The sequence below is a fragment of the Phacochoerus africanus genome, chromosome 2 (assembly GCF_016906955.1).
Source record: "Phacochoerus africanus isolate WHEZ1 chromosome 2, ROS_Pafr_v1, whole genome shotgun sequence".
Taxonomy (NCBI): domain Eukaryota; kingdom Metazoa; phylum Chordata; class Mammalia; order Artiodactyla; family Suidae; genus Phacochoerus; species Phacochoerus africanus.
Genome location: NC_062545.1, coordinates 44262654 through 44289886, shown reverse-complemented (window position 1 = coordinate 44289886; position 27233 = coordinate 44262654). Strand labels below are relative to the sequence as shown.

The following is a 27233-nucleotide window of genomic DNA, read 5'->3' as shown; positions in this document are numbered from 1 at the left end:
AAATTGTTTTCCTCCTGCCAGGGGAGGTTGTACACATGACCTTTGTAGGTTATGCAGCGAATAATAGTAACTGACCAGTGTTGGCTTTTCTGTTGGAAATGGATCCTGTTATTGTTCACTGGAGAAATGCTGAAGAACCATGATTGATGGTAGAAAATAAATTGAAGGGAACTGATGAAATCCTGGGGAGGGTGTCTCAGTTTTGATTTATTTAATTTTTTATTTTTATTTTTTGGCTGTGCCCATGACATGTGGACATTCCAGGGCTAGGGATCAAACCCATGCCATAGCTGTAACCAGAGCCATAGTAGCAACACCAGATCCTTAACCCACTGAGCCATGTGGGAACTCCTTTTATTTATTTTTAAGCAGAGAAGTTCAGATAACTAGATAATGAATAAATGCTTTTTAAAACTGTTTTATTTTAAAAGAAATCATGAAGCCTGAGTGTCCTAACTTCCATTTAGTCTGCTAATTGCAATTATCTTTATTTATAACAGATTTAATAACGTGTTTGGAACGAGCTAACCATTATTTGAAGACAGAATACAGGTAAATGCAGGGCCCAAGCTATGCTGCATTCATTGGTTGCTGAACTTTTTGTTTTCCTTGGCATTAAACCAGATAAAGTACTTTATTTGACTTAATTTTATTTTCTAAAAAATCCTTTATAACTAATTAGGGGTGTTTAAATTGATTTCTTATATAGCAAAGGTTAGCAAACTTTCTGCCAAAGGACAAATGGTAAATATTTCAGATTTTGCAGGCTGTGCAGTCTCTTTTGCAACTGTTCATACAGTTTCTGTTGCTGTTGTATGCAAAAGCAGCCACAGACAGTGTGTATGTGAATGAATGAGTGTGGCTGTGTTCAAATAAAACTTTATTTGTGAAAAAAGCACAGTCCGGATTTGGCCCATGGTCATAGTTTGCTTGACCCCTGAGTTCTAATTTAGTACCAGTGAGCCAAATAGAGTCCAGAGTGCATTTTTTTTTTTTTTTAACCTGGCCAGTCTTGGGAGGGACTTGGTAGTTCTGGAGGGGGTTCATTTTTTTCTTACAAAAAAGAAGCCTACTGAGAATAGGAGATGAAATTTTTCATTCTACCTTTACTCTAACTGGAAATATTACTGAATCTCTTTGATGTCCACTTTCTCATGTCTAAAGTTAAAGAGCCTAGAGGGGGATTTCTCAGCCTTGGCACCATTGATGTTTTGGATTGGATGATTTTGTTGTTGTGAAGAGCTGTTCTGTGCACTGTGGATGTTTTGCAGCATCCCTGGTTATATACTCTTTGTGCCAGTTGTGATAAATGTCTCCTGGTGGGCAGAAATCACTCCCAGTTGAGAACCACTGGTCTAGAGGTCATTGTCAACAAATCTAACACCTTAGAGTGTTTTCTTAGCTCGAGGTACAGCTCTTCCAGATTTCGTGTATAGATAGCTCATACGAATGTTCCAGTATGCCAACAAGGCAGGTTCTGTTTTGTCCTGAAAACAGAGGCACAAAGCAATTAAGTAACTTGCTTAGGGCTACACAATAAACAAGTATACCCTAAAAGTCGAGCTCAGGAGCCCATGGTCCTAACCATCTGACATTCTATTAAATGAGATTATTTTATATGCAGAATCAATTCTAGTGTTTACTAGAACATAAAGTCTAGTTGAGAAAAATAAAATAAAAATGATCAATGATTAAACATTGCCTTTAAAGTTGCTATTCATCAATATAGACATTCACCAAGATTTTCTTTCCAGCCATATGTGGACAGTGCCAATGGTGACAGGGCCTCTGGGCATCAATAGTCATTGTCTGTCCTCTTCGAGAAAGGAATATATTCACCTACAGCTGTGGTGCCTGATCATCTAAGCTGTGGCCCAACCATGTAGTGCTTAATTAAAGGTGAGGCAAGATGACTGACTAGTACAGGGCCATAATCCTTTACCCATAATTGTGAAATGTAGAACACTTCAAAAGCCGAAAGATTTTTATAACTCACTTGGTGGCAGTATCTGATTAATGTGACCATAAATTCATTTGACAGCAAAATTGGACTAAATTAAACATGAAGTGATTTTGTCTTTATGTATTTGACTTACTATGACTATCCATGATTTGATACAGAGATCTTAATTTATTTTTTTTTATTATTTTTTAGGGCTGCAAATGCGGGATATGGAAGTTCCCAGGCTAGGGGTCAAATCGGAGCTACAGCTGCAGGCCTATACTTTAGCCACAGCAACACAGGATGGATCCAAGCCTCATCTGTGACCTACACCACAGCTCATGGCAATGCTGGATCCTTAACCCACTGAGCGGGGCTGGGGATTGAACCCACATCCTCATGGATACTAGTTAGGTTTGTTTCTGCTGAGTCACAACAGGAACTCCAAGGTATTAATGTCTTCATTAATATTTGCAGACCTCACTGGAGTCTAACATCATATACATCATTGGCATTGTTTTACTTTTCTAAAATCCAAAAAATTCTGAATTTTGAAATATATCTGGGTCTGAGGGTTAGATTAAGGAACTGCAAACCTGTAGCAGCATTTCAGTTATTTCCATTTCTTAATTCCTTGATTATTATGGCAGTGCTGGACTCCAGTAGGTCAGTGGGGCGGAATTATATGAACCACTTATTTGGGTAGTTTTGATAATTAGATGTTGTTACACATCTGATGTGCTAAGTCAGCAGGAGGAAACTGAGAGGAAATGAAATAAAAGCAACTGCTATTTTGGAATCTGCTGGGGCTGATACATTCTTCTTGAACAAACCAAGTAAACATTATTGTAACATGGTAGATATAGAAACAAGGGCATATGGCATCCACTTTCAAAGCTGTCCATGTTCGTATAAAATTTTGAGTTTCCTGTTGAATGGTTTTTGTAGATGTATAGCTGTCTCTCGTAGCCTATTGATATGTTGACACTTGAGGGAACTACAGAGGAGGAAACTGAATTTAAGGGGGGTTATATGCAATATACAGGGTCAGACAGCTAGTTAAGTAGTAACAGAGCCTGAGTCACCCCTCCATTAGCCCCTTCAACCATGTGTACGCTGTGACATGTTTCTGAAAGTTTCTTGAAAAATGACTCTTAAGTAAATGAAATTCTAATTATGAATATACCTCTATTAGTCAGACTCTTGGAAACAGAAGGTAAGGAAGTAGTTGCCAAGGGTTTGGGGAAATAGGGAGAGGTTGTTAAAAGGGTATAAACCTTTCTTCAGCTGTAGCGTGAATAAGATCTGAGGATTTAACGTATAACATGGTGACTATAGCTGATAACACCATGTTGTGTAACTGAAATTTGCTACGAGAGAACTTGTGTTCTCGCCAAATATGTGTGTGTGTGTATGAGGTGATAACTGTGTTGATTAACTAGATGGGAGTTCTTTCACAATGTATACATAAATCATCATGTACACTTTAAATGTTTTATAATTTTGTCAGTTGTATCCCCAATAAAGCCGAAAAAATATACCTTGTTTTTCTGATTGCAAAAGTAATTTATAACTAATGTAGACTTCACTATCCAAGACTAGCCATGTGTGGCTATCAGGCATTTAAACTTGGCTAATTCAGATTGAGATGTGCTATAAGTATAAAATATACTGTAGATTTTGAAGACATTATTAAAATAAGGCTGGAAATATCATGATAATTTTTCTGTTCATTACATGTGAAAAGGATAAAATTTGACTCTGTTGGGTTAAATAGAATGTATTAATATTAATTTAGCCTATTTCTTTTGAATTTTTTAATATAGCTACTAGAGTATTTAAATGTACATGTATGGCTTCCATTTGGTCCAACTGGATAATGCTAGTAGCATGAATCCGAACTCACAGAGTTAACATAGAAAATAAAAGTTCCTGGAGTTCCCGTGGTGGCTCAGTGATTAACAAATCCAACTAGGAACCATGAGGTTGCAGGTTCGATCCCTGGCCTCGCTCACTGAGTTAAGGATCCAGCGTTGCTGTGAGCTGTGGTGTAGGTTGCAGATGCAGCTCAGATCCCGAGTTGCTGTGGCTGTGGTGTAGGCCAGCAGCTATAGCTCCGATTCAGCCCCTAGCCTGGGAACCTCCATATGCCATGTGTGTGGCCCTAGAAAAGACAAAAAAAAAAAAGAAAGAAAAAACTTCCTTGGAGTTCCCCTTGTGGTTCAGCGGGAAACGAATCTGACTAACATTCATGAGGATGCAGGTTCAATCCCTGGCCTTGCTCAGTGGGTTAAGGATCCGGTGTTGCCGGGAGCTGTGATGTAGGTCACAGATGAGGCTTGGATCTGGTGTTGCTGTGGCTGTGGCATAGGCCGGCAGCTACAGCTCCGATTCAGCCCCTAGCCTAGGAACCTCCATATACCTAAAAAAAAAAAAAAGTTCCTCAAAATCCTATGTTTGGAGAGAATCCAGAGATACTCTTCCTTGTTTTCTTTTTATCCATAGAAAACATAAGATGTTATTTAAACATTTCTTTTTATAAAGACAGGATTGTGCTGTATTTATAGTTTTTAGAAACTTTTTTTTCTTAAAAACATTTCTTGGACATCTTAAAATCAATTAAGATGCTTTAGGGAAACTCATTGTTTAATAGAGTTTATAATGAAACCCGACATAGATTAACCTATGTTTTCACAAATCAGGTTTCTGATTTGTCATTAAAGCAAGATGATCCTGCATTTGTATAGAGGAGAGAAAATACCTTTAAGTTTAATTTAATGCTTTTAAATTTAAGTACAACTTAACAAAATATAACCTCTTTATTTTTTTTCTAGCAAGTTCTGCCCAGCTGGTTGTAGAGACATAGCAGGAGATATTTCTGGAAATGTGGTGGATGGATATAGAGATGTAAGTAATTGAGGGTAATTGTATGGCAGGGAGGAAATTAGAGCGTTTGTTGCTTGAAGTTCTCTACAAAGCAAAGTCCAATAACATGTAAAACTTTGTGGATAGATGTACAATTCTCTTTTCTGAAAATAAGTATAAAAACCAAGGTAATTCATGCCTTCATTCCTATTTTTAGCATTTCCAGTTAAGCATACTATACGTTAAAATGGTAGCCGGACCCTTTATTATAGCCTAAGGTATAATTCCGTCTAATTTTTATGAGATCATCTTTTGTCATGGTTTATTTCTTTATTTTAATGCGCCAGTTGATTCATGTAACACAGCCAAGGAGGTGAACATTCTACGTCACAGAAGAGCAGTGTTGTTTTTGGAAGCAGTGAAGCATTTGCCCTGCCCTTATGTATTACTCCCCTCCATCCTTGCATGCTGGTTTCTTATGCTTGTCGAGACTCTCTGGATGATATAAGTTGTTCCTAGAAAACGTAGAAAAAGTAAAATCACAAGAAATCATTTTTCTAAAGTGTATGTCTTATATATATCCAGGTGCGCAATCCTTCATTTCTTCCTGTTTACAGATTTCTATCTTGGAAATCTGATATCTGATTTTTAAACATTTATATTCTTATTGAAAATAGTTGGATTTAGGAGTTCCCACTGTGATGCAGCAAATTAAGGATCTGGTGTTGTCTCTACAATGGCTCAAGTTGCTGCTGAAGGCACAGGTTTGAACCCTGGCCCTGTGTAGTGGGTTAAGGAACTGGTGTTGCTGCACTTGGGGCTTGGATTAGATCCCTAGCCTGGGAACTTCCATATGCCACACGTGTGACCGAAAAAGTAAAATTCAAAAACAAAACAAAATAAAAAAACCCTTGGGTTTATAGCTTATGGGATGGGGTTTGAGTGATTAGAAATGTGAAAATCTCTATAGTGATGGAATTTTTTAAGAGTTAGTGACACATGCCTTTGTGTGGGGAAAACATGCATGTTCTAGGAGACTGATCATTTATCTCCAGCAGGAGGAAAAAAAACTTGGCTTTAATTTTACTTTTAGCACATCCGGACTCTGAGAGCAGCAGCTTTTGTGATTTGTTTCTTTTTTCATGTGTTGTCTTTGTTTATAAAATTGACAGAGGACATTTTTTGGCCTCTAAACTGTTTGAACCTTAAAATGATTTATACCACTTCTGTTTGAAAATATATTGGCATAGGCTGAAGTCCTAAAGGACTTCAGGAAATTAACTAAAAGAAATAAAAAGTTGAGGTGTACTGTTTCCCCCTAGCAATATACAATTTTAATTTATTTTTTGTTGTTGTTGCTGTTGTTTCTTTTTAGGGCGCACCTGTGGCGTATGGAAGTTCCCAGGCTAGGGGTTGAATTGGAGCTGCAGCTGCTGGCCTACACCACAGCCACAGCAACGCCAGATCCAAGCTGAGTCTGCAACCTACACCACAGCTCATGGCAACACCAGATCCTTAACCCACTGAGCGAAGCCAGGTATAGAACCTGCATCCTCATGGATACTAGTCACATTTGTTTTCTGCTGAACCATGATGGAAACTCCAATACTAGATTCTTAACCTGCTGAGCCACAACAGGAACTCCCTAAAGTTTTAATTTTTTATTTTCCTGTCCAGTATAAGGAACTTAAGAATTATGTGGATAAGAGAAATAGCATGGTTTCTTTATTTGTTTCTCTTGCCTCCACTTGACAGAGCTATCTTTTTCAGGGTGACAGGTAAACGGTTTCCTATGTGGTACATCTGAGCACATGATCTGGAAGTGCTAGCAAACAGGTTTCCTATTTGACACACTAACTGATTTTATACCATATGCTTTTGAAATGAGTTTACCTGGAGGGAAAAGTTGTATTTTGAAAACAAATCTCTTCAAAGAAGTCTGATTAGTGTCTTTTTTGTAGATGTTGTTATCGTGGGTATATTAGATCTCTACTGCTACATAACTATTACTAAAGCTTAGAAGCTTAAAACTACACATGTATTATCTCTCCTGTTCTGTGGGTCAGGAGTTTGAGCATGACTTAGCTGAGTTCTCTGCTTCAAGGAAACTCACAAGGGTGCATCCGAGGTGACACAAGGGTGTCAGTGGGGCTGTAGTTTCATCTGAGGCTCAACTGGGACAATATTTGCTTCTAAGCTCACATGGTGTTGCTTGCCTTCATTTACTGATGGATTGTTGGATGGAGGACATCAGTTTCTTCCTGGATTTTGGTTGGAGGCTGTCCTCAGCTCCCTGGGCTGTGGACCTTCCCAACCAAAACCAGTCAGAGAATTCCTATCAAGGGTGTCTCCTGGCAAGACAGGTAACAATCTTATGTAATGTTATTATGGGATTGGTGTCCTGTGACCTTTGCCATTTTCTGACAGTTACGAGAAAGCCTCAGTACCCACTCACAGCTGGGGGGATTACACAGGAGGCAGAGATCAGGGTGTTATCTTATAGAGTCTCTCCTCCAGAGTGCCTTCATCTTCAGAAGTATGTTCTGTTGTAGCCAGTCTTTTCTGGAAGGTTCTTTGCAAAACCCAAGCACCTCCTCATATCCTCTAGGTTAGGATGATTGAATCTGGAAAGCAAGTTACTAACAGGGAAGAAGTGTGATGAATTAAAGAGCAATTAGAGAAAAAGAATTGGTTCATTCTGTGTGGTTTCAAAAGGCAGAACTAGGATTGGTGGATGAAAGTTACAGGGAGGCCAGTTTCCATGACGTATGAGGAATAACTCAACAGTGCAAAATGGGATAGGATGTCTCGAGAGACAGTGAGGCCCCAAGCACTGAAAGTATCAAATGAGGAGGTTACAGCCTTTTGTTGGGGTGGCCTGGATGCATGTGAGGAGGTGCTGGGGGTGGAGAAGGGGGGGGGGGTTCTTTCAGGAGGTGTCTGCAGAAAATTTAATGGTCTTTCAGAATTCTGAAGATTCTATGATTCTGCCTCCTTGCTTGATGAATTAAGGCATCATATGGTGTGCTAACCATGCCAGTTAAGAATAGGAGCTTTCCTTTAAGCTCTGCCTCACCTGGAAACCAGACATAAAAAGCCCCCAGAACAGTTTTTCTCTTGGTACCTTCTCCAAGCCTGCTGACTGTACCATCTGCTTTTAAGTGGAACACATCCCTTAACTAATTCATTTCAGTAATTCTCCATTCCCCCAAAATGTTCAAGCACTATTGTAAATTAAAGGCAGACAGTACAGACTGTGTGCTCCTCGTTTGGGAAGAGGAGGGGAGAAACCCATCTATTGCTTACACCCACAAAGCCAGAGGCAGATACGTTACGCTGGTGAGCGGTTGTCTCTGACTGATGACAATATTAATATCATAATAAAATGCGAATTAATTTTTGTCATATTTTCCAAAATGTCTGTAATGAAGGTATATTACATTTCTAAAGCAGATGTTTTCATCATACGAAGACTAGCAACACTGAAACAGTTCATAGGCTAGAATGAATATATTTTTATAATTTAACATATGACCATCATTCCACCAGCATTTCAAACATGTGCTTTCTTCATGTTATATTAAAGTCAATCTAAAATGTTTACTTTTAGGAGTTCCTGTTGTGGCTTAGCGGGTTAAGAACCCAACTAGTATCATGAGAATGCAGGTTCTACCCCTGGCCTGGCTCACTGGGTTGCCGTGACCTGTGATGTGGCTCAGATCTGGCATTGCTGGGGCTGTGGTTGTGGCGTAAGCCAGCAGCTGTAGTTCTAATTCAACCCCTAGCCTGGGAACTTCCAGATGCTGCACCTGTGGCCCTAAAAAGAAAAGAAAAAAAAAAGTTTACTTTTTCATTACGTTTTATTTTAATACTTTGTCAGTACTTTTTAGTACCGGCTGATTTTTCCTAAAGGAAGCCTTAAGAAAATGCTCCAATTCTGAGATGATTTGTTTGCTTTGAGAGTTAAGTCTTCTCATGCTGATCTGTTTGGTCATCTTTTGTGGCTCAGTTAACTTCAGAGATGTTTAATTTCATCAACATACAGATTCATGAGTCTTGGCCTGTTTTCCTTAGCTGTCTATTGCATTCCCTTTCCTGAAGAATTACATTTAAATTATTTGTTTGAGGCAATCAGTAGTTAACACAGGCCTGTGATGTGGCTCTCCTACATTTACATTTCAGGGAGGCGTAAACCTCAAAATAGCTAGAAAATAAAGTATGAATCTGTGATTCAAAAGGAACTTTTTAAAAAATCAGGTATAATGAATGCGAATTTTTTAAATTGTTACCAAAAAAGCCCCAACTTTAGAAAACATCATTCTTATTAAGTTAGTGGGTGAGAGAGTGATTTTTTTTTTTTTTAAGGAAATAACCCGGAAAAGGGCTGATAATTTGATCATAATACTATGATAAATCTGGAGATGTATGCTATGGCCTGCATTTAATATTATGAAAATTGTATGAATTGTATTAATTTAATATGCAACAATGCAATGAAATAAATTCCACAAATTGGGCACAGACCATGGAGTTTCCCAAATGCCAGGGACTGTGGGAAATAAGGATATTTGTTGGCCAGTGGTGCCAGCATGTCCTATTTCTTGTTGGCCTATGAACCTGTCCTCTCGTAACCAAGGAGGTCCTAGAACAAGCTAAGTCCAGTGAGAGCTCTACACAGGGCAGGGCTCCAAGCGGGAAGACCGTCCCCTCCTCAGAATGGCTGCCAAGGAAGCCAGGTGACCCCAGGGATGGCAAGAATTGCTGCCCAGCCAACCACTGGACCAGTTTGCTTTTTTGCATCACCCAGTCCAGACTTTTCATGGTCCAGATGAATTGGGAAGCTCAGTCCAGAGTAGTGAGATGACTCAAGCCCACGTAGCAGAGTTAGGGGCAGAGCCAGGGTGGTGCGCTGGCTTAATTTAAATTCAGGATGTTCCCGTTATAGTTAGCTCCTCCATTTTTTTTTCCCCACCCAAAAAGTCTAGAACAGTAATAAGAAAATTCAGAAAAAAATTGAAAATGCAAGCTGCCTATTTAATTTAAAAAGTACCATCTCTCTCTTCTTCTTATTCTTCTTTTTGTTTTTTTCCAAAATCAGGAAGGATGGTATCTGCACCTGTTTCAGCATTCTCATATTTCTTCTCTCATGAAATGCCCCCCGCTTCTTTGCTATGATAGCAGTCATGGCAAAACTGGCTCACTTTGCCAAATCTATTCTAGTTGGGGAAATAGGAGCTCTCTAAATTAAAGATGACAAAAGTTCTCAGTTTTATTGCAACATTAGTTGCAAAATACAGTTGGTCTCATCGATCCTCTTAATATTGTAACCTAAATCTAATAGAAATTTTCCACTGCAGTGAGATAAACAGTGTTGTCGTTAACACAAAGAGAAACTCCCTAGTTCAGTTACTGAGATACAATTTCATGAGCTTCTTGTCTCTTTTCCACCTTAGCATTGCAGAGAAGTGGGTCAGTGTTAAAGTTTATTTAAGAAAAGATCCCTCGTGGCCCCTCAGTCCTGGGCCAACAGCCTAATCACCCTCCCACACAGGCCCCTACAGACCTGAGTGCCATGTGGAAAAGTTCCATCCTTCCTGCTAATCAGAGCCAGCCAGGTGCCCCTGCCACATTTGTCACACCAGCCAGCAGCCTTGGGGGTCTGAGCAGGTGCCAGCTGTTTGACCCTCTCAGAGAAGATTCAAGAATGAGAGGGAGGCTGTGGGCTCTGGGCTGCTCATCATTGCTCTGAGAACTTCAGAAAGTTTTCTGTTCCATTGACTGTCCTGTGGCTGACACCACCATCTCGGTTTCGATGCCTTGTTAAATCTTTTAATTTTAAAATGAAGCTGTGGTATGGAAGGTTCACCATCTCAGATGATCCTCAGGATGTATATTTAGTAAAGCAAATGTAAGAAACGGATCAGTTACTTACTCTTGCTTCACAAGTCACCCCCAAAACTTAGGCTTAAAGTGACAGCCATTTTGCTGATGCATTTGTGGGTCAGCAATTTGGGCTGGTTGGTTCTGAAGCTTTCTTTGCCTGGAATCGTTCTTGCTGGTGCTGTCACGTGGCAAATCATCTGGGGCCGGAATCTACAGTGGCCCCACTGACATGTGTGACAGTTGATGGGGCCATGTTACCTGCAGCAGAACAAAGCAAGCCGTGTGACCCAGCTCAGAGTCGGTGTGGGAGGTGACTACACAAGTAGGGCCACCAGACAGTGATATTCACTGGGGAGCCTCGAATGCTGTAAATTACTGCCTTTCTTTCCTACCTAGTGGAAAGTTTCCCAAGTTAGCATAAATATGGCGACTCTGATGTCATTCTGAAATAGTCATCTAAGAATTTTTTCCATCCCTTTATACTGTTTACTTCCCTGAATTATAACTTAGCATGTCATGGGTCAAATAGGCATGCTGACCACAAGTTGTAGCAAAATGGAAAACTCCCACTATATTTTGGATGCATCGCTGAGTCTTTATAAGTGATGATGTTACTGTGTTTCAGACCTCTTTATTGTGCAAAGCCGCCATCCATGCGGGAATAATTGCCGATGAACTGGGTGGTCAGATCAGCGTGCTCCTGCGCAAAGGGTTAAGTCGATATGAAGGAATCCTGGCCAATGGTGTGCTGTCAAGGGAGTAAGTACGGCGCCTCTTGTTCTGAGTGGAAGGTAACCCCACAGGCATAATTAAGCAGTTCACAATTGTGAAAAGACTGCAGGCTTGTGATACCAAGGGCTCGTCAGCTGAGAAAGATATGCCAGTGCTTACAGCAGCATTTATGGTGTCATTGTGGAAGAGAAATGTAGCCATTGAAAAGCTCACTGTTATGCTGCCAAGTAAGTTAAAATGGTCCACCTCTGAAGTCCGGGTAGAGGGGCTTTCTACTCTCAGGTGCTTCAGTGGGAGGGAAGAAGGGCTTAGTCCTCTCTAGTGTCTCCAGTGTCTATAAATTACTGATTATCTCCGATATAACCGAAGATACTGAAGGAGATGAGGGACTGAAATAGACCCAAGCAGGGCTGAACACCCTCCAGCGGATCCCCAGAGACAATCTCCTAAGGATGAATAATAGTTGGGAAGTTGGAAAAAAAGAAAAAAGGCTTTCGTTCACTTCTCTGTTTGGTATTATCCTCGGATCTTTTACCTTCATAAGAAAAAAGTATGTTGATTGCTTTTAACAACTTCAACCTCAGCTCTTAGTGCTTTCAGATTTCCTCAGCCTGAGTGGAAAACTAGAGCTATTAGAACTAACTGCAGGCATCTAGGTGTCCACCCATGTAAGCGGGCAGCTTGGACTGGTCCAGAGGGACACTGCCTTTGGAATGAATGGACACCTAGTCAGGGAACAATGCTACTGTGTGATTGGTGCCTTAGGGGGATTGGTGCCAGGACCCCTGTGGAAACCAAAATCCATGGATGCTCAAGTCTCTTATATAAAATGGCATAAGATTTACACAAAACTATGCACATCCTTCTGTATATTTTTTATTATTTTTGTTTGTTTTTGTTTTTTTTGGGCTGCACCTGCAGCATATGGAGGTTCCCAGGCTAGGGGTCTAATCAGAGCTAGCTACAGCTCCCAGCCTATGCCACAGCCAACAAGGGATCCGAGCCATGTCTGTGATGTACACCACAGCTCACGGCAACTCCAGATCCTTAACCCACTGAGCGACGCCAGGGATCGAACCTGCAACCTCATGGTTCCTGGTCGGATTCATTTCTGCTGCGCCATGGTGGGAACTCCCCTTCTGTATATTTTAAATCATTCCTAGATTACTTATAATACCTAATACAATGTAAATGATATGGAAATAGTTGTAAGCACAATGTAAATATGGTATGAATTATTGCCAGCATGCCACAAATTCCAATTTTGCTTTGTGGACTTTCCATTTTTATTTTTTTTCCCCTAAATATTTTCACTCCATGGTGGATTGAATCTCGGGATGCAGAATCTGGATATGGCTGACTGTGTACGCACATGTATTCACACACATGTATACCATGTACATGAATACAATTTACGTACACATGCTTTTATGCATATGCACGCACATATGTATATACATTTTTTTTCCTTTTGTATTTGCCTCAAACTCTTTGGGGCATTAAAATTTATATTCTAATTTATAGTAAAAGTGATTGCTCATGCCCAGTAAACTTTAAATATCTGCTTGATGTTGACTTTGAGAATCTGTTTCTTTTTATGTTTTTTATTGGTTGGTTCTATTGATACTGTGGTGCTATTTCAGGAAGGTATTAAGCTGAGGCCTCAATTTGATGGGTGCTTCTGTCTCCAAATAGGACCAAAGAACTGGCCTTTGGCTTTCAATCTGTTTTTTTTGGCATCTCTTGCTTATGTTTGTATTTGAGTGCTTCATTTGAATGCTCGTCTGTATATGAGAGAGTAAAAAGTTTGACTTGTACTACTTGGATTTTATTCTGCTTTTGAAGAAGAGACTTAAACTTGAATTAATGTTCTCAATTACTTCCTCTACAGCAGTTGGACTTAATACTTCATGAAGTCACTTTATATGAATTGATATTAAACTTTGACACAAAAGAGTCCAGAAATCTAAGCCATTAATGAATTAGGAAAAGTTTTGCTCCACATTCCATGTAGTTATTTGAACAAATCATCCTGTCTTTGCTTGGGTGGGAGTAGACAGAAAGCCCAGGATTGTAATCAGAGTCCCTTCTCCTTCTGGCGGTGGTTTTGCACTGTCTTTTTGTGCTGAGCAGAGAAGAGTAAGCGCAGTGCTTATACAGGTTCTTCCACTCATCTCCATTCCCAGATCTTCAGGGAGCAGTTGTTTTGATCCCGGCTGTTTTGCTCTTGGGGAAGCACAGTACATGCGGTCACTGAACTTCTGTTCCCACACACAGTTGTTTGGCGTTCAGGAGGAAACAGAAGGAAGCATTGCAGCTGAGGAAGAAGGGGTCCCTAAAGTAAATATCTCGGTTCTTCTGGGACTCATCCTGGGTCAGGTCACTTCCTTGGTTTGAGGAGACGAGAATGGAATCAGGAAAAGCAACTGACCTCACACAGAGGATGATGGCTCAGACCATCTGTAGGGAAGGCTTTTCCTTGTGTTTACATCAGATCCTTCACGATGGCTGCTACAGCCCTCTGGGAAGGCTGGCAATTCCTGGAATCTGGTTGAATTCATCCACCCTGATGTGTGAAGGCCTCAGAACCCCATTCTGCCCAGGATGTTTCCATTTTTAGAAGGAAGAGGAAGCTTATTTACCTGTAGCATTCTCTAGGTGGTTGTATTCAATTTGTTTAGTTGGTGAAATGGAAAGACCTCTTCCAGCTGATAATAGAGGGAAGCCAGGCAGAGGGATCTTAGAAGCAGACCCTTCCCTAGCATCGTCTTCTCAGGGTTAACTCCAAAGCTCACCTTCTTTCCATAACTTCTTTTTCTCACCAAGAACAAGATAAATGTTTTATTTAATGTTTCATGGCAGTGGGAGCATGTTTAGGCAATCAGGGTTGCAGGAGAATTTTGGGAGCTTATCTGGGCCAAACTTCAAGGGTAATACTTAATGCAGGAACATTAGAGAAAATAGAAAAATTGAAGAAACGCTCTAAACAAATCTTAACAGAAAGGTAAATATAAATTGCAACAAGGTTCTCCTTTCTTTAAAAGATAGGAGAGCTGAGTCCTCAGCCTGTCTTGGCCCCTAACTGTGAACCAAAGAGTCCCTTGACCCAAGTAAGCCTGAGTTTTCTCATGTGAGAAATGATTGATGCCTACATTATATTCAGCACAGACGATAATAGGACCTTTCTGTGGAAAATCAGGGCTTAGGAAGTCTCTTCCTGAGAGCAGACCAAGAATATGAAAAAAAAAAAAAAAAAAACCCAAACCCTGTTACTTAAAAAAACAAATAACAAAACCTTTGATGTGAAGGTGCTTATATTCCTGTCCAGACTATTTTTGGGTTCTCTGTGGATTTTACATTTTGGTACTCTGTTCATTATTGTCACTGTAATTCAGAGGTAAACATTTAAAATAGAAAGCCATCCTTTTAGATTATAAAATAATTAAACATAACAGTGACATCTACCTTTTTTTTTCTTTCTTTCTTTTTTTGGTTTTCCTCTAGTATCTAATACAGTAAGTATGATTGCACATAAGATTAATCTTGAGAATTCCAAGTTTCTTTTGTTTTGTTTTTTGGCTGTTCCTATGGCATGTGGAATTTCCCGGGGCAGGGATTGAACCTACTCCACAGCAGTGACCAGAGCCGCAGTAGTGACAACGCTGAACACTTAACCTGCTGAGCCACCAGGGAACTCCTGATAATTCCAAGTTTTATATTCATGATATGTATTGTTATACCATTGAGTTGGTGAGGGATTTACACAAAGGTAATGTGATTTTCTTAGGCCTTAGGAATCTCTTCTCCGCAGAAGGAGACAACTGCAGAACAAGGCTGATTTGCTAAGTTCGCCCAGAAGAGTAGTGCAGGCTGTAGAACAAGAGGGTCCAGAGGCCTGAGGGTCAATGCCAGACACAAGCAGGACTGTCTTGCAGCAGTGAGGGCCCAGCTCAGGGACCGGTCAGTGCGGTGCTCTGAGTTTTCTCTAGCTGCACCTTTTCATCCAGAAGCAGGAGCTGATTCATGCCTTGGTGTCATCGCTGCAGTAGGTGGGAGCGTGGCTGGAAATAGAGAGAGACCAGGCTGAGGCTGTCCTTAGAGCCATGCAGCTGGGATGGAAGGAGTGGAAAAATCTATAAAGAAGGCAGCTAGCAAATATCAGGCTCATTCTTCTAAAAGTGATCAGGCATCTTCATGTCTGTCTGTGGCCCTTGACTGTTGACAGTGAGTGGGGCAGTGTAGGGGTGACTGCCACAGCAGAGGGAGTATTCAGGGCAGTCACCCTCTGGCTTGGTCACCACGTATGCATTGGGATTTAAGGCTGTCTGAGAGACTGCATGTGTGCCTGTTCCTTCCTACTAGAGTGTGGCATGATGGAGACAGCACAAGACTGTGATTCGAAAGAAGTGTCTCAAGAATCCTGGCCACTTGTCACCTGTATGAATTTAGGGAAGTTGCTTACCTTTGATGGGCCCCAGTTTCTTGGTCTATGAAATACCAAAGGCAGAGACGGTAACAGTAGTCTTGCCAGGTGCCACAGGACCACATGAGATGTGGGACAGCTCTGAGCCCCATGCTGTAGCACTGTACCAGTCATTAAGATCCAGTCAAGCAACTCACCTCCTCATCTTTGTGTTTATTATTCCAGTGGTTCCCTGTCAGACAAGCGATTTCTGTTTACCTCCAATGGTAAGGATCATGCTTTCCTTAAGAATTTGATAGTTTAAGATCTTCAGGGGTAGTTTACACTTTCATACCCCTCAGATGATATAGTTAAATTCTATAAGGATTAGTTTTGCTTTTTCCCTCAGGTCACAAAGCACCAAGTATGCTGTGACTTAAAAATACGTAAGACAGTAAACCCAATTAGCATTAAGCAGAAGATATTTTTTCCTTATTATCTCTCTCAAGCTTTGGCCAAAAAGAATAACAATTTGAAATGACATTTATTTTAAGATAGGTTCCTTTATGTTAGATTTTAACAGAATAAAGCTTTTAAATAGTGCCATTGGATTTGTTGCGCATCTGGGATGAAGTTACTGAAAACAGATATATAAACACTTTTTAGTCCCTCCATCATGGAATATATTCTGTGTAAGTATTCTCCTTCACATAAAAGGATATATTTCAAGAACCCAAGACGAACTTGTCTTCTTTGCCCAGGAAGAGGACCAGCCTTTATCTGCTCCCTCCACACTGTCTTGGACTTGGTGTAGTTAACCTCCCAGGGGGGAGGTTGCGTACCATTTACTGATCGTCAGCACACCTGACATACCTGCTCTTCAAGGGTACAGAGTGGAGTCCTCCTTGCACCAAGTGAGAAGAACTTTAGCATTTTCAACCTTTAAGACACCTGTTACTTTGTTGAGATCAGGGTGACTTTAGAAGGTCAGAAAGGAAAATCTAGTGGGACAAAGAGATGTCACTTGTAGGGGATATAAGGCCCATTAAGAAAAACAGCAACAATTTCAAAACAGCACAGTACTACAGAGTCAAATTCAAGTCTGGAGCATTAAAAAACTAGTAATTAAACAGTCAATTCAATAGCAGAATGGGAAGTAAATCAATTGAATAATTCTAGGTGAAATGGGGTACTTTTTTTTTTTTTTGCTTTCCTCTTGTGTCTGTAACTGAAATATCTTCCTGCCTTTTTTTTTTTTTTTTTTTTAAGGTTGTAGCACATCCTTGAGTTTGGAACCTGAGAGACAAATCAGAGCTTCTTCTTCTTGGGAGTGGATCAATGAGACTGGAGATCAGGTTCGTTGGTCTCCTGGCCAAGCTCGACTTCAGGACCAAGGCCCGTCGTGGGCTTCAGGGGACCGGAGCAAGAATCACAAACAGCGAGAGTGGCTGAGGATAGATTTGGGAGAGAGAAAGAAAATAACAGGTACTGACACCAGTGCAGTTTCACAAAACAAGATGACTTGCAATTGAAATTATATCTGGAATTTGCATAAGTGTCCCTCCTCAAAGTTCTCTATGTCTTTTTAAAAAGTAGCAAATCAGAGTTCCCATTGTGGTGCAGTGGAAATGAATCTGACTAGGAACTATGAGGTTGTGGGTTCTATCCCTGGCCTCACTCAATGCGTTAAGGATCTGGCATTGCCCTGAGCCGTGGTGTAGATTGCAGATGTGGCTCGGATCTGGCGTGGCTATGGCTGTGGCATAGGCCAGCAGCTGTAGCTCTAATTCAACCCCTAGCCTGGGAACCTCCATATGCCTCGGGTGCAGCCCTAAAAAGCAAAATAAATAAATACAAAGTAACGACTCTTCACATTGTCTCTGTGGGAAGAACCTATGTGCAGAGTGTAAAAATGGAGTGTGGATTAGAGAGTTGATGTCTCTGTGCTGAAACTTTTTTATGGTCTATTGTCAGTGATCATCTGTGATCAGGTTTCTAAATGCAGATAAGTAGGCCTGGGAGTTCCCTTAGTGACATAACGGTAACAAACCCAACTAGTATTCAAGAGTATGTGGATTTGATCCCTGGCTTTGCTCAGTGGGTTAAGGATCCAGGGTTGCCATGAGCTGTGGTGTAGTTCACAGACGAGGCTTGGATCCCATGTTGCTGTGGCTGTGGTGTAGGGCGGCAGCTACAGCTCCAATTCAACCCCTAGCCTGGGAACTTCCACGTGCAGGTGCGGCCCCAAAAAGACAAAAAGAAATAAGAAAAGTAGGCCTGTAAAATGATTTGACACTTCAAATGAGGGGGGGGAAGGAAAAGCAACCTGCAGTTATAATGCATGTTGTAGATATAGACTAACTCATAAATAATAATTTCTTACAAGGAATTAGGACCACAGGATCCACACAATCAAATTTCAACTTTTACGTAAAGAGTTTTGTAATGAACTTCAAAGACAATGACTCCAAGTGGAAGACTTACAAAGGAATTGGGAATAATGAAGAAAAGGTAAGAAATACTCTAGAAGAAGGAACTGAGTAGGAGAATGGGCCTTCAAATATTTCCATCAGTGTGTTTCCAGAAAACAGGCATAGCACCATGTCAGATTACTTAGCCTTTGATGGCAAAGCCTTGTATCTTCAATGTCAAGCATGTCTATAAAAATGCAACAGACATAGAATCCTGGCTTTGATCTCATGTAACTAGCTATGAGTGAGTTGATAAAGAAACAGGAGTTCCTGTTGTGGTGCAGCGGAAACAAACCCGACTAGGAACCATGAGGTTTCAGGTTCTATCCCTGGCCTCACTCAGTGGGTTAAGGATCTGATGTTGCCATGAGCTGTGGTGTAGGTCACAGACGTGGTTCAGATCCCCCGTTGCTGTGGCTGTGGCATAGGCTGGCGGCTGTAGCTCTGATTCGACCCCTAGCCTGGGAACCTCCATGTGCCACGAGTGCGGCCCTAGAAAAAGAAAAAAAAAAAAAAAGACATAGAAACAAATAGAATCTTCTGGTATAAGTGACTTGTTTCTACAGGTGTTTCAGGGCAACTCTAATTTTCGGGATCCCGTGCGGAACAACTTCATCCCTCCCATTGTGGCCAGATACATACGCGTTATCCCCCATACCTGGCACCAGAGGATAGCCTTGAAAGTGGAGCTTCTTGGCTGCCAGATTACACCAAGTAGGACTCAGGGTGAGTCAGTGAGTTATTGGATTCTCCTGTTGGTTATCTCCTTTCACAGATTGTTGTTCCTAATGTGGTTTTTCCAACATCTCTCTCAGGTAATGACTCATTGGTGTGGCCCAGAACAAGTTCAAATACTGTTGGCTCAACTAAAAGAGAAGATGAGACAATCTCACAACCCATCCCCTCTGAAGAAATGACCAAAGGTAGAGCAGTTATCATTCTGTGGTTTCTTAAGGAATATAACTGGTACTCCAGCCAATAATACAGTAGCTTCAACATTTTTTTTTTCTCTTTCATATAAGGAGGCAGATAGATGGTCCACAGGTATCTGCACATGCGTAAAATGAGATATGTCTACACTATTCATTGCAATATAAGTAGAGAAAGATTGGAAACAAATTTATGTGCTTTTCAAACACTAGGTAAATCTTTGTGGAAAAATAGCACATTTATGCTGTGAAATACTCTACGGCCATAAAAAAAGAGTGTGTTAGTAAGAATGTGTCAGAAAGTTCTCTAAGGTGTATTGACGACTTGAAAAAATAAGCATGGTGTAGAACTATTTTGGCACTCTACATGCATGTAAAAAGAATAAAGAATATATATTATATTCCAGTATGTCTGGAAAAATGTAAAGAAAGATAATTTCACTTTCTATGGAAGAGGAACAGAGGTAGAAGGGAGACACTCCATTCTATACCTTTTTATACTTTTTGATTTTTGAACATGTAAATGTATAATCTGTTCAAGTAGTAAACATTAAACATCTTTTTTCAGAATATAAAGTAACTTGCATATTACTGTAATGAAATTTGGAAAGATTAAAGATAGTTAAGAAAAATAAAAATCATTCATAAAGCAGCATCTATAATCACCCTGTCAACTATATTTATAACTTTGGGATAAAATGGTAGCACACAATATATTTTGTTTTGTAGCATATATTTTTCACTTGATGTTGCGTTATGAGCATTTTCCAATGGTATTAAATAGGTGAAAAACCGAAGGATTAATATCTCTATAGTATTTTTTCATTTGGACATACCATCATTTAGTTAACCATTCCCCTATTTACTGGATGTTGATAGATTTTTCCCAAATTTCCACTCTTATAAGTAAGAGCAATTATTTACATATTTTGCTCCCTTCTAAGTTCCTTGTCCTCCTTTCATAAACAACACATTTTCTCTCCTGATCATTCCTTTATTTCCTCCCAGAGAACATAGAAAAAAAGAGGCTGAAGAACAAATACTCCTCCTTTAGCTTTCATGGTTTCTATAAGCTTGGGGCCTCTTCAGTGGCTGTTAAAGTGACCTCCTTCCTTAAAACAGGCAGTTGTAGGAAGCTGGGGTCTGGTGTTTCAGGCAGCGGAAGGGGAAGCACTGTTGGGATCATTGGGCTGCATTTCCTTTCAGTCCACGCTTCCAGTGCTCTGCTCCTGGCTTCTGTTACTATACAGGTCCAAACCCGCCCACCGTCTGGGGGAACTGGTTGGTTGAGCCAAGAGCTCTGTGCTGTGCTTAAATCATCTACCTGCCTGAATAGCTCCTGGCTGGGTATGGGCCAGCTATAAACCTTCCCTCCTCAATTTTGATTTTTGGAGACTAATACCATCCAAGCAATAAACTGAGTAAATACGAATCCTGAGGAACATTGGAAAGTGTCTTGGCCCAGGGGGAGAGGGGGGCAGGCGTGGAATAAATTTCATTTTCCTAAACTTTAGCTGGAATTTTGAATCATCTCATTTTACTTTCTGCTCTCAATAAATGCCCAGCATGTATTCTTTTCCCTGTGTGTTAAACTGTTGAGGACCAAATCAGAGTTCAGTTTTAGGTCATGAAATTTGGTTACTGTTCATTTCTGTCATAATGCGGTGGCTTTTCCCCTTCTTAGGATTAAACATCACAACTGTTGTTATTCCACTGGTGCTCCTCGCCCTGCTGATTGCTGGAGTGGGAACTTTTGCAATCCTTAGAAAGTATGTGACTTCACATTTAAATTTTTTTTTCTCTAATTATATAAACAATTACAAAACCAAAAGTTTACTCTTCAGATGTTCATATGTAGAAAAGCAGCATTACTTCTTCCAAGATAAAATGTTAACTTATATTTTTAAGACAAGTTGGATAGAGGTAGAATGTATCAAGTATTATTTTATGAACAGAACTTATTTATTTTTATTTATTTTTTTCTTTTTAGGGCCGCACCTGCAGTATATGGAAGTTCCCAGGCTAGGGGTCGAATCCGAGCTACAGCTGCCAGCCTATGCCACAGCCACAACAACTTGGGATATGAGTTGCATCTTCGACCTACACTGCAGCTCACAGCAACGCCTGATCCTTAACCCACTGAGCAAGCCCAGGGATCAAACCTGCATCCTCATGGATACTAGTTGGGCTTGTTACCCACTAAGCCACAACAGGAACTCCAGAACTTATCATTTAGAAACCTTTTTCAGTGGGATTTTTTCTTTTTTCTTTTTTTTTTTTTGTCTTGATAGGAGGAAGAAGAAAGGAAATCCTTATGGATCAGCTAAGACTCAGAAAACAGGTTAGTTGAAAACTCTACAGTTTTATTCTGTCTTTGAGGAAGGGACAGAATTTGCTGATTAAAAGCATGACTAGGTGTTTTAATCAACAGATCCTGATTAAAACCCACACTTAAATGATTAAAGAAATATCTAAAGCCTTGAAGTTAGCAGATCTGCAAGAAGGAATGTATTATATCCTATCACTTCATTTTAATTTGGAAATTTCATAACTAGTTAACTTTTACTTTTGTTTAACATCATTCTATCATTTGTCAACATTAATTGGGGGACAGGGGTCACTGGAGTTTAAGTCACCACACTGCCTTTCATGAAGAAGTTATAAAAGGGGAGGGACTAGGCAGGACTGGTTTCAGAGAATTCTTAGGACACAGGATGCCTAAGCAGTGAGCTGGCTACGGCCCAGAGAGAGGGCAGCAGGGCAGGACCCCTGAGAATCTCAAGGACAATCTAGGACTCCACTTCCATAGGATCTAAACAGCCAGCTGTGTTGACTCCTCAAGCTGACGCTGCAGATTAAGGAGAACCGTGGCCAGGTGGTCTAACCTAGAGATAAGCCGCGCCCTGACGGGCACACACATAGAACAGTTTACAGACACAGGGGAAAGCATGGTTGAGATGGGGGTTGCTGTTGCAATGACCTCAGCCTGCTGTTTCCACCACACACACCTGAAGAGCTGTGGTTGTGCATTTATCAGGTCTGTAGGCAAAAGGCAGCCTGACCTCTGACTTCATAGAGTATGCGTGTTGTGTTTCTGCGATACTAGTTTGTTTCATGTCTTTTTTCCAGATTGTTGGAAGCAGATCAAATATCCCTTTGCCAGGCATCAGTCAGCTGAGTTTACCATCAGCTACGATCATGAAAAGGAGATGACACAAAAGTTGGATCTCATCACAAGTGATATGGCAGGTAAGTACAAGCCTCCGTGACAGGGGAGGTGTTGGAGGTGCTGCTCATGGGAGAGGGGAGACCAGGAAGAAAAATAAGACTCACATCTTTTGTTAGATGGGGTCTGAGAATCAGTCATGTGTGAAGTTTTCTCTTTCTGCTCTGTGCAGTGTTACAAACAGACACTGAAATATTTTTCGAAAGCCCCATTCAACCAAGCCTTTTACACCTGCAGGGGCCCTGACAACCACAGCAGTTGTCCTTAGGTACCACTGAAATCTGGAAGCCCTTGGGAGTTCCTGTCATGGCTCAGTGGTTAACAAACCGAATGAGTATCCATGAGGATGTGGGTTCGATCCCTGGCCTTGCTCAGTGGGTTAAGGATCCAGTGTTGCTGTGAGCTGTGGTATAGCCTGGCAGTTGTATCTCTGATTCAGCCCCTCGCCTGGGAATATCCATATGCCATGAGTGTAGCCCTAAAAAAAAAAGAAAGAAAGAAAGAAAAATCTGGAAGCCCTTAATCAGTCTGTTTTTGTTACTTAGGTTTTGAGTAACATGCCAGGAAAGGGACTAGGAAGATGAATTAAGCACAGCTCCTGTCTTGTAAGAAGAGGAGGCAGGAGATGAAGGAATCAGTTAGAATGTCCTCAGCTTCCTGATCAGCCATTGTCCAGAGTCAAGTTTTTCAAATGATTTGTGAGGAAGGAGTCATTTTTTGCTTTTTTAAAAAAAAAAATCTCTAATCCATCAAGGACTAGTATTTTTGTAATGTAAACTTAGTAAATGAACATTTTTAAAAGATGTAACAAAATATAATGCTCTCATTTTTAAATTAGACTCAAGGGACATAAAATTACTTGCTAAAATTGCTCTTCCTGAACACTTTCCATTTGTGCACTTACCTTTTTGCAGACCTTTCACAACCAGTTCTAATATGTAGGCATCCATATACCACACTCTGAGTAGCACTGCTGGCTCTCACTTCCTGCTACTCCAAGTACATTCTGAGGACCAGCAGTTGCACCCAGGAGCTTTCTAGAAACATGGGCTCTCAGGCCATGCCCCAGGCCTGCTGAACCAGAAGTTCCCAGGTGATGTGTGTATGTATTAAGGTCAGAAAAGTACCAGTGGAAAGGTTACTTGACCTGCTTCAGGGGCCAAAGGAGCAACTCTACCACCAAAATCCATCTTATTCCCCCCCTGGACAATTCTCACTCTGCCTTGGGAGTGAGGCAAGGAGACAGAAGAACCCCTTGTCCTCCTTCTTTCATTCTCCTTCTTCTTCTAGTAGAGCCTCTCCTCCCTCCTCACCAAGGTCCCAGTCTTGCCCCCACTCTTCTGCAGTCTCACCCACTCCACTCCAGAGCTCCAGAGTGCTTCCTTTCCTTCTTGTCTGCTCACACCCAGACTTCCCTCTTGGTGTCCAGTTAAGTCAGTAATTCTTGCCTGCTGGACATCATCTCCTGCAAGTGTCATCAGTTCCTCAGAGGACCCAAACTTGAACCCATTGTTCCTAACCCTCACCTCACATGCTCTGTGCCTTCCTTCTCTAATTGCCTTTTGATTGTGGATCCTGTTTTTTCAGAGCTTTACATCTGGGAAGCATCCTCTTTCCTCACACCCTGCCTACATCATTGGTGACAAATTCCTCTGATACCTGTCCCCTTTCCAAATAGCCTTTCTGAAGCTGCTGCCAGCCACCTGATTTGTGGCTTCTATATTTCATTTCTCTGCCTTTTACTTTTTGTTTTTTTGATCTTTCCTTCTTCAGTCTCCTTCTGGAGTTACATCTCTTTGCCAGTCTCTTATTTAGGGTCCTCAGTAGATTTCTACAGAATTAAATCAACTTCCTAGCAAGGCTTCTAGTGCCCTTTGTGATCTAGCATATGGGTAACAGCTCACACTTGGGACCTATGTTCGAATTCTAGCACTACTGGCTGCTACCCCTGTGATCTTGGAAAAATTACTTAATCTTGGAGTTCCCGCATGGCAGTGGGTTAAGTACCCAACTACAGTGACTTGCTGTGGAGGTGCAGTCCCTGGCCCAGGAACTTCCACATGCCATGGGTGCAGCCAAAAGGGGGGGGGGGGAGGGATTAGTTAATCTCTCTCTGCTTCAGTTTTCCATTTGTAAAATGGAATAATAGTCCTCAACTCATAGTACTTCTTTTTTCAGAGGATTTAATGAATTGCTCTCTTAGTATCATAGAATAGTGCCTGGCACCAAGAAAGGACTCCCATAAATGGGAGCTTCACCATTATCATTAGTCCCAACCTATTACTTCACTCTTTATATTGTATTAAATTACTCCATGTCCCTCATACCCTGGCCACATCACACTGTCTGTGGTTAGTTAATAAGTTGTTCAATCACTATTCCCATTCTTCACGGTATTATCTCCACCTCCAAAATCTGGCCTCTCAAGAGCCAGTTTAAGAGCTGCGTGGAGTATTTTCCCTCATGGTCCTCTCTATGGTTAACTGTAATCTCCGCCTTTCTAGGTCCCTGCTACCCCTTTCGGCTTCCTAAAGCAGGCGTGTGGTTGTGTAGCCCCTAAGTGTGGCGTCGGTGCCTTTTGCCCGGGCCTTCTCTTCATCCTGGTACACGGCGGGCGCTCAGCAGAGCGGGTGCAGCGCAGCGCCCCCTCTACGCACAGTGGGGGTGCCGGTGCGGGTGTTGTGCACAAACCTCTGCCCTTTGGGTTTCAGATTACCAGCAGCCTCTCATGATTGGCACCGGGACGGTCACCAGGAAAGGCTCCACCTTCCGGCCGATGGACACCGAGGCGGAGGCGGCAGGGCCGGGTGCCGAGTCCCGCAGCCACTACGACTGCCCCCTCCCGGCCAGCCGCCACCAGTACGCCCTGCCCTTGACCCACCCGGAGCCCGAGTACGCCACGCCCATCGTGGAGCGGCACCTGGCCCGCGCGCACACCTCCTCCGCACGGTGCGGCCCCCGCGGCCCGGGCCCCGGGCCCGCGCACAAGCATTCCCTCTCCTCCAGTGCCTTCTCCCCGGACGCCGGCTACCAGCAGCCGCAGAGCCCCACGGGCCCGGGCTACGACAGGCCCACGGGCAGCGGCTTGGCCGCGGGGCGCGCCCTTCCCGACTATCAGAAGCCCCAGATCGGACCCGCGACCTCTGCTGCCTACTTGGCCCCCAGAGACTGCCTCAGACCCCTCAACCCGACGGCCATGACCGCTCTTCTGTGAACACAATGTGAAAGCAAGCTGCTGTGGTACTGAGCGTCGGCCCTGGAGGGAGGTGTGCGTGTGCGCGTGTGTGTGTGCGCGTATGTGTTTTAATAGGATCCTGCTGTGGAGTCCTAGAGACTTCCTCTCACACTGTTTACAGAATTGTGCAGCTGGTTTTGTTCTGATCCTTAGAGCAAGCATCTGTGGGTTTTTTGTTAGGCTGAAAAACTGAAAAATCTCATATGGCATTTTCACTTCTCTGACTGTGATAACTGAGCTGCTTCGGTGTAAAATGTGCAATCTGTACAGAGTTGTATTTAACAAAAAGTAACTTAAGTTTGCTTTAGCAGGTTTTAGTTCTGCACAGAGGTTAAGTGGAAGAACACAGCTGTTGCAAAAACGTTTATGATAGTATGTCTACTTTTAAAATATATTTTTCTGATGCTGTGTTAGCAGCAGGTCTGTTTAAAGTTAATCGTGTTGTTATTATGGTTCATTTCCTTTCCTTTGATACGGAGAACTAAAAGCATTGTTAACATTCTTCTCCTGGAAGGAATGAAATTACTTGAAGCATGAAAAGCACATCAGGGTGGTTGCTAGCAATTATGATTGTAGATTAAAAAGAACCAACAAACAAAACCCAACCATTTCAGCAGCTGCCTGTTCCTTAAACTCCACTTCAGGTGAGATGCAGTGGCTGGTCAGGACATGCAAGAAGCAGGTCCCCATGGCCTGCGGGGGACCCCACTGTCCTTAGCCTGGGGGACCTGGCTCTCTGAGCAGCTGCCTCCATCACACTGTGCTTCTTGCTCACCTCTGGCCTGGCAGATATTGTACAGCTTTCACATGCAAATCTGCCTTTTCAAACTGTCTTGCAACGCCAAATGCCGAGACTTCCAGCAACCAAACTGCTCTCTCAACTGAATGAAGCAACCAAAACTGCTCTCTCAACTGAATGAAGGTGGCACAGCAATTTCACTCTGAATTACTGTGTCAGATGCTTTTTTGTACCTCAGATTAAAAATATTGCTGAAATCAGACGCCCACACGTTTCATGACTTTCTTCTAAAATAGCACACTGTACTCTGAAACGCGAAAAGTTATTTGGAGTGTTTTCTTAGAAAAGTGACTGAAGCCAGATCTACAGAGCTTTTCTACTGAGATGGTTAGAAACAACGTATTTTGTAAGAAAATTTCCCTCAAGTACATGTCTCTAATTCCAGATTAGCCCAGACCTCAGCTGCACCTCCTCTTCCATAGTTTTTATCTGAGTTTGCTTTGTGAGTTCACTGTGAGGGGAATTTAACCTCTTTTGCCAAAGAGGAAAGTGTTTTGTTTGTTTTTAATTGAAAATGTGGACCAAAAGTCCTTTCCCTAAAAAAATGTATTATAATCCTATTTGTACGACTGTGACTTTCTGTGAAACACACAAATTTTAAAATACTGAGGTGCTGGCAGGTCACGGCAGACTGTGGTTATTGTGGAAGATAAACCATTTACCTTGTGAGTTTACCTGGTTTTCTATGCATACTAATTGTAATAAATTATGCAAAACCAACGTGCCCCTCTCTCTCATTGGCGTCCTGC

At 41.7% G+C, this 27233-nt stretch overlaps 1 protein-coding gene across 1 annotated transcript in view; it reads left to right on the top strand.

Moving 5' to 3' along the window:
• Positions 1-27204, top strand: part of DCBLD1 (discoidin, CUB and LCCL domain containing 1) — a 77702-nt gene extending 50498 nt beyond the window's left edge. The window contains exons 4-15 of the mRNA XM_047759745.1: positions 501-552; positions 4777-4849; positions 11316-11449; positions 16071-16111; positions 17094-17309; positions 18211-18335; positions 18862-19021; positions 19111-19218; positions 20909-20993; positions 21516-21565; positions 22354-22473; positions 25162-27204. Of these exons, the coding sequence (XP_047615701.1) occupies positions 501-552; positions 4777-4849; positions 11316-11449; positions 16071-16111; positions 17094-17309; positions 18211-18335; positions 18862-19021; positions 19111-19218; positions 20909-20993; positions 21516-21565; positions 22354-22473; positions 25162-25664 (1667 nt within the window). The 3' untranslated portion in view covers positions 25665-27204. The remainder of the gene's footprint in view (positions 1-500; positions 553-4776; positions 4850-11315; positions 11450-16070; positions 16112-17093; positions 17310-18210; positions 18336-18861; positions 19022-19110; positions 19219-20908; positions 20994-21515; positions 21566-22353; positions 22474-25161) is intronic.
• Positions 27205-27233: the final 29 nt, after the last annotated feature.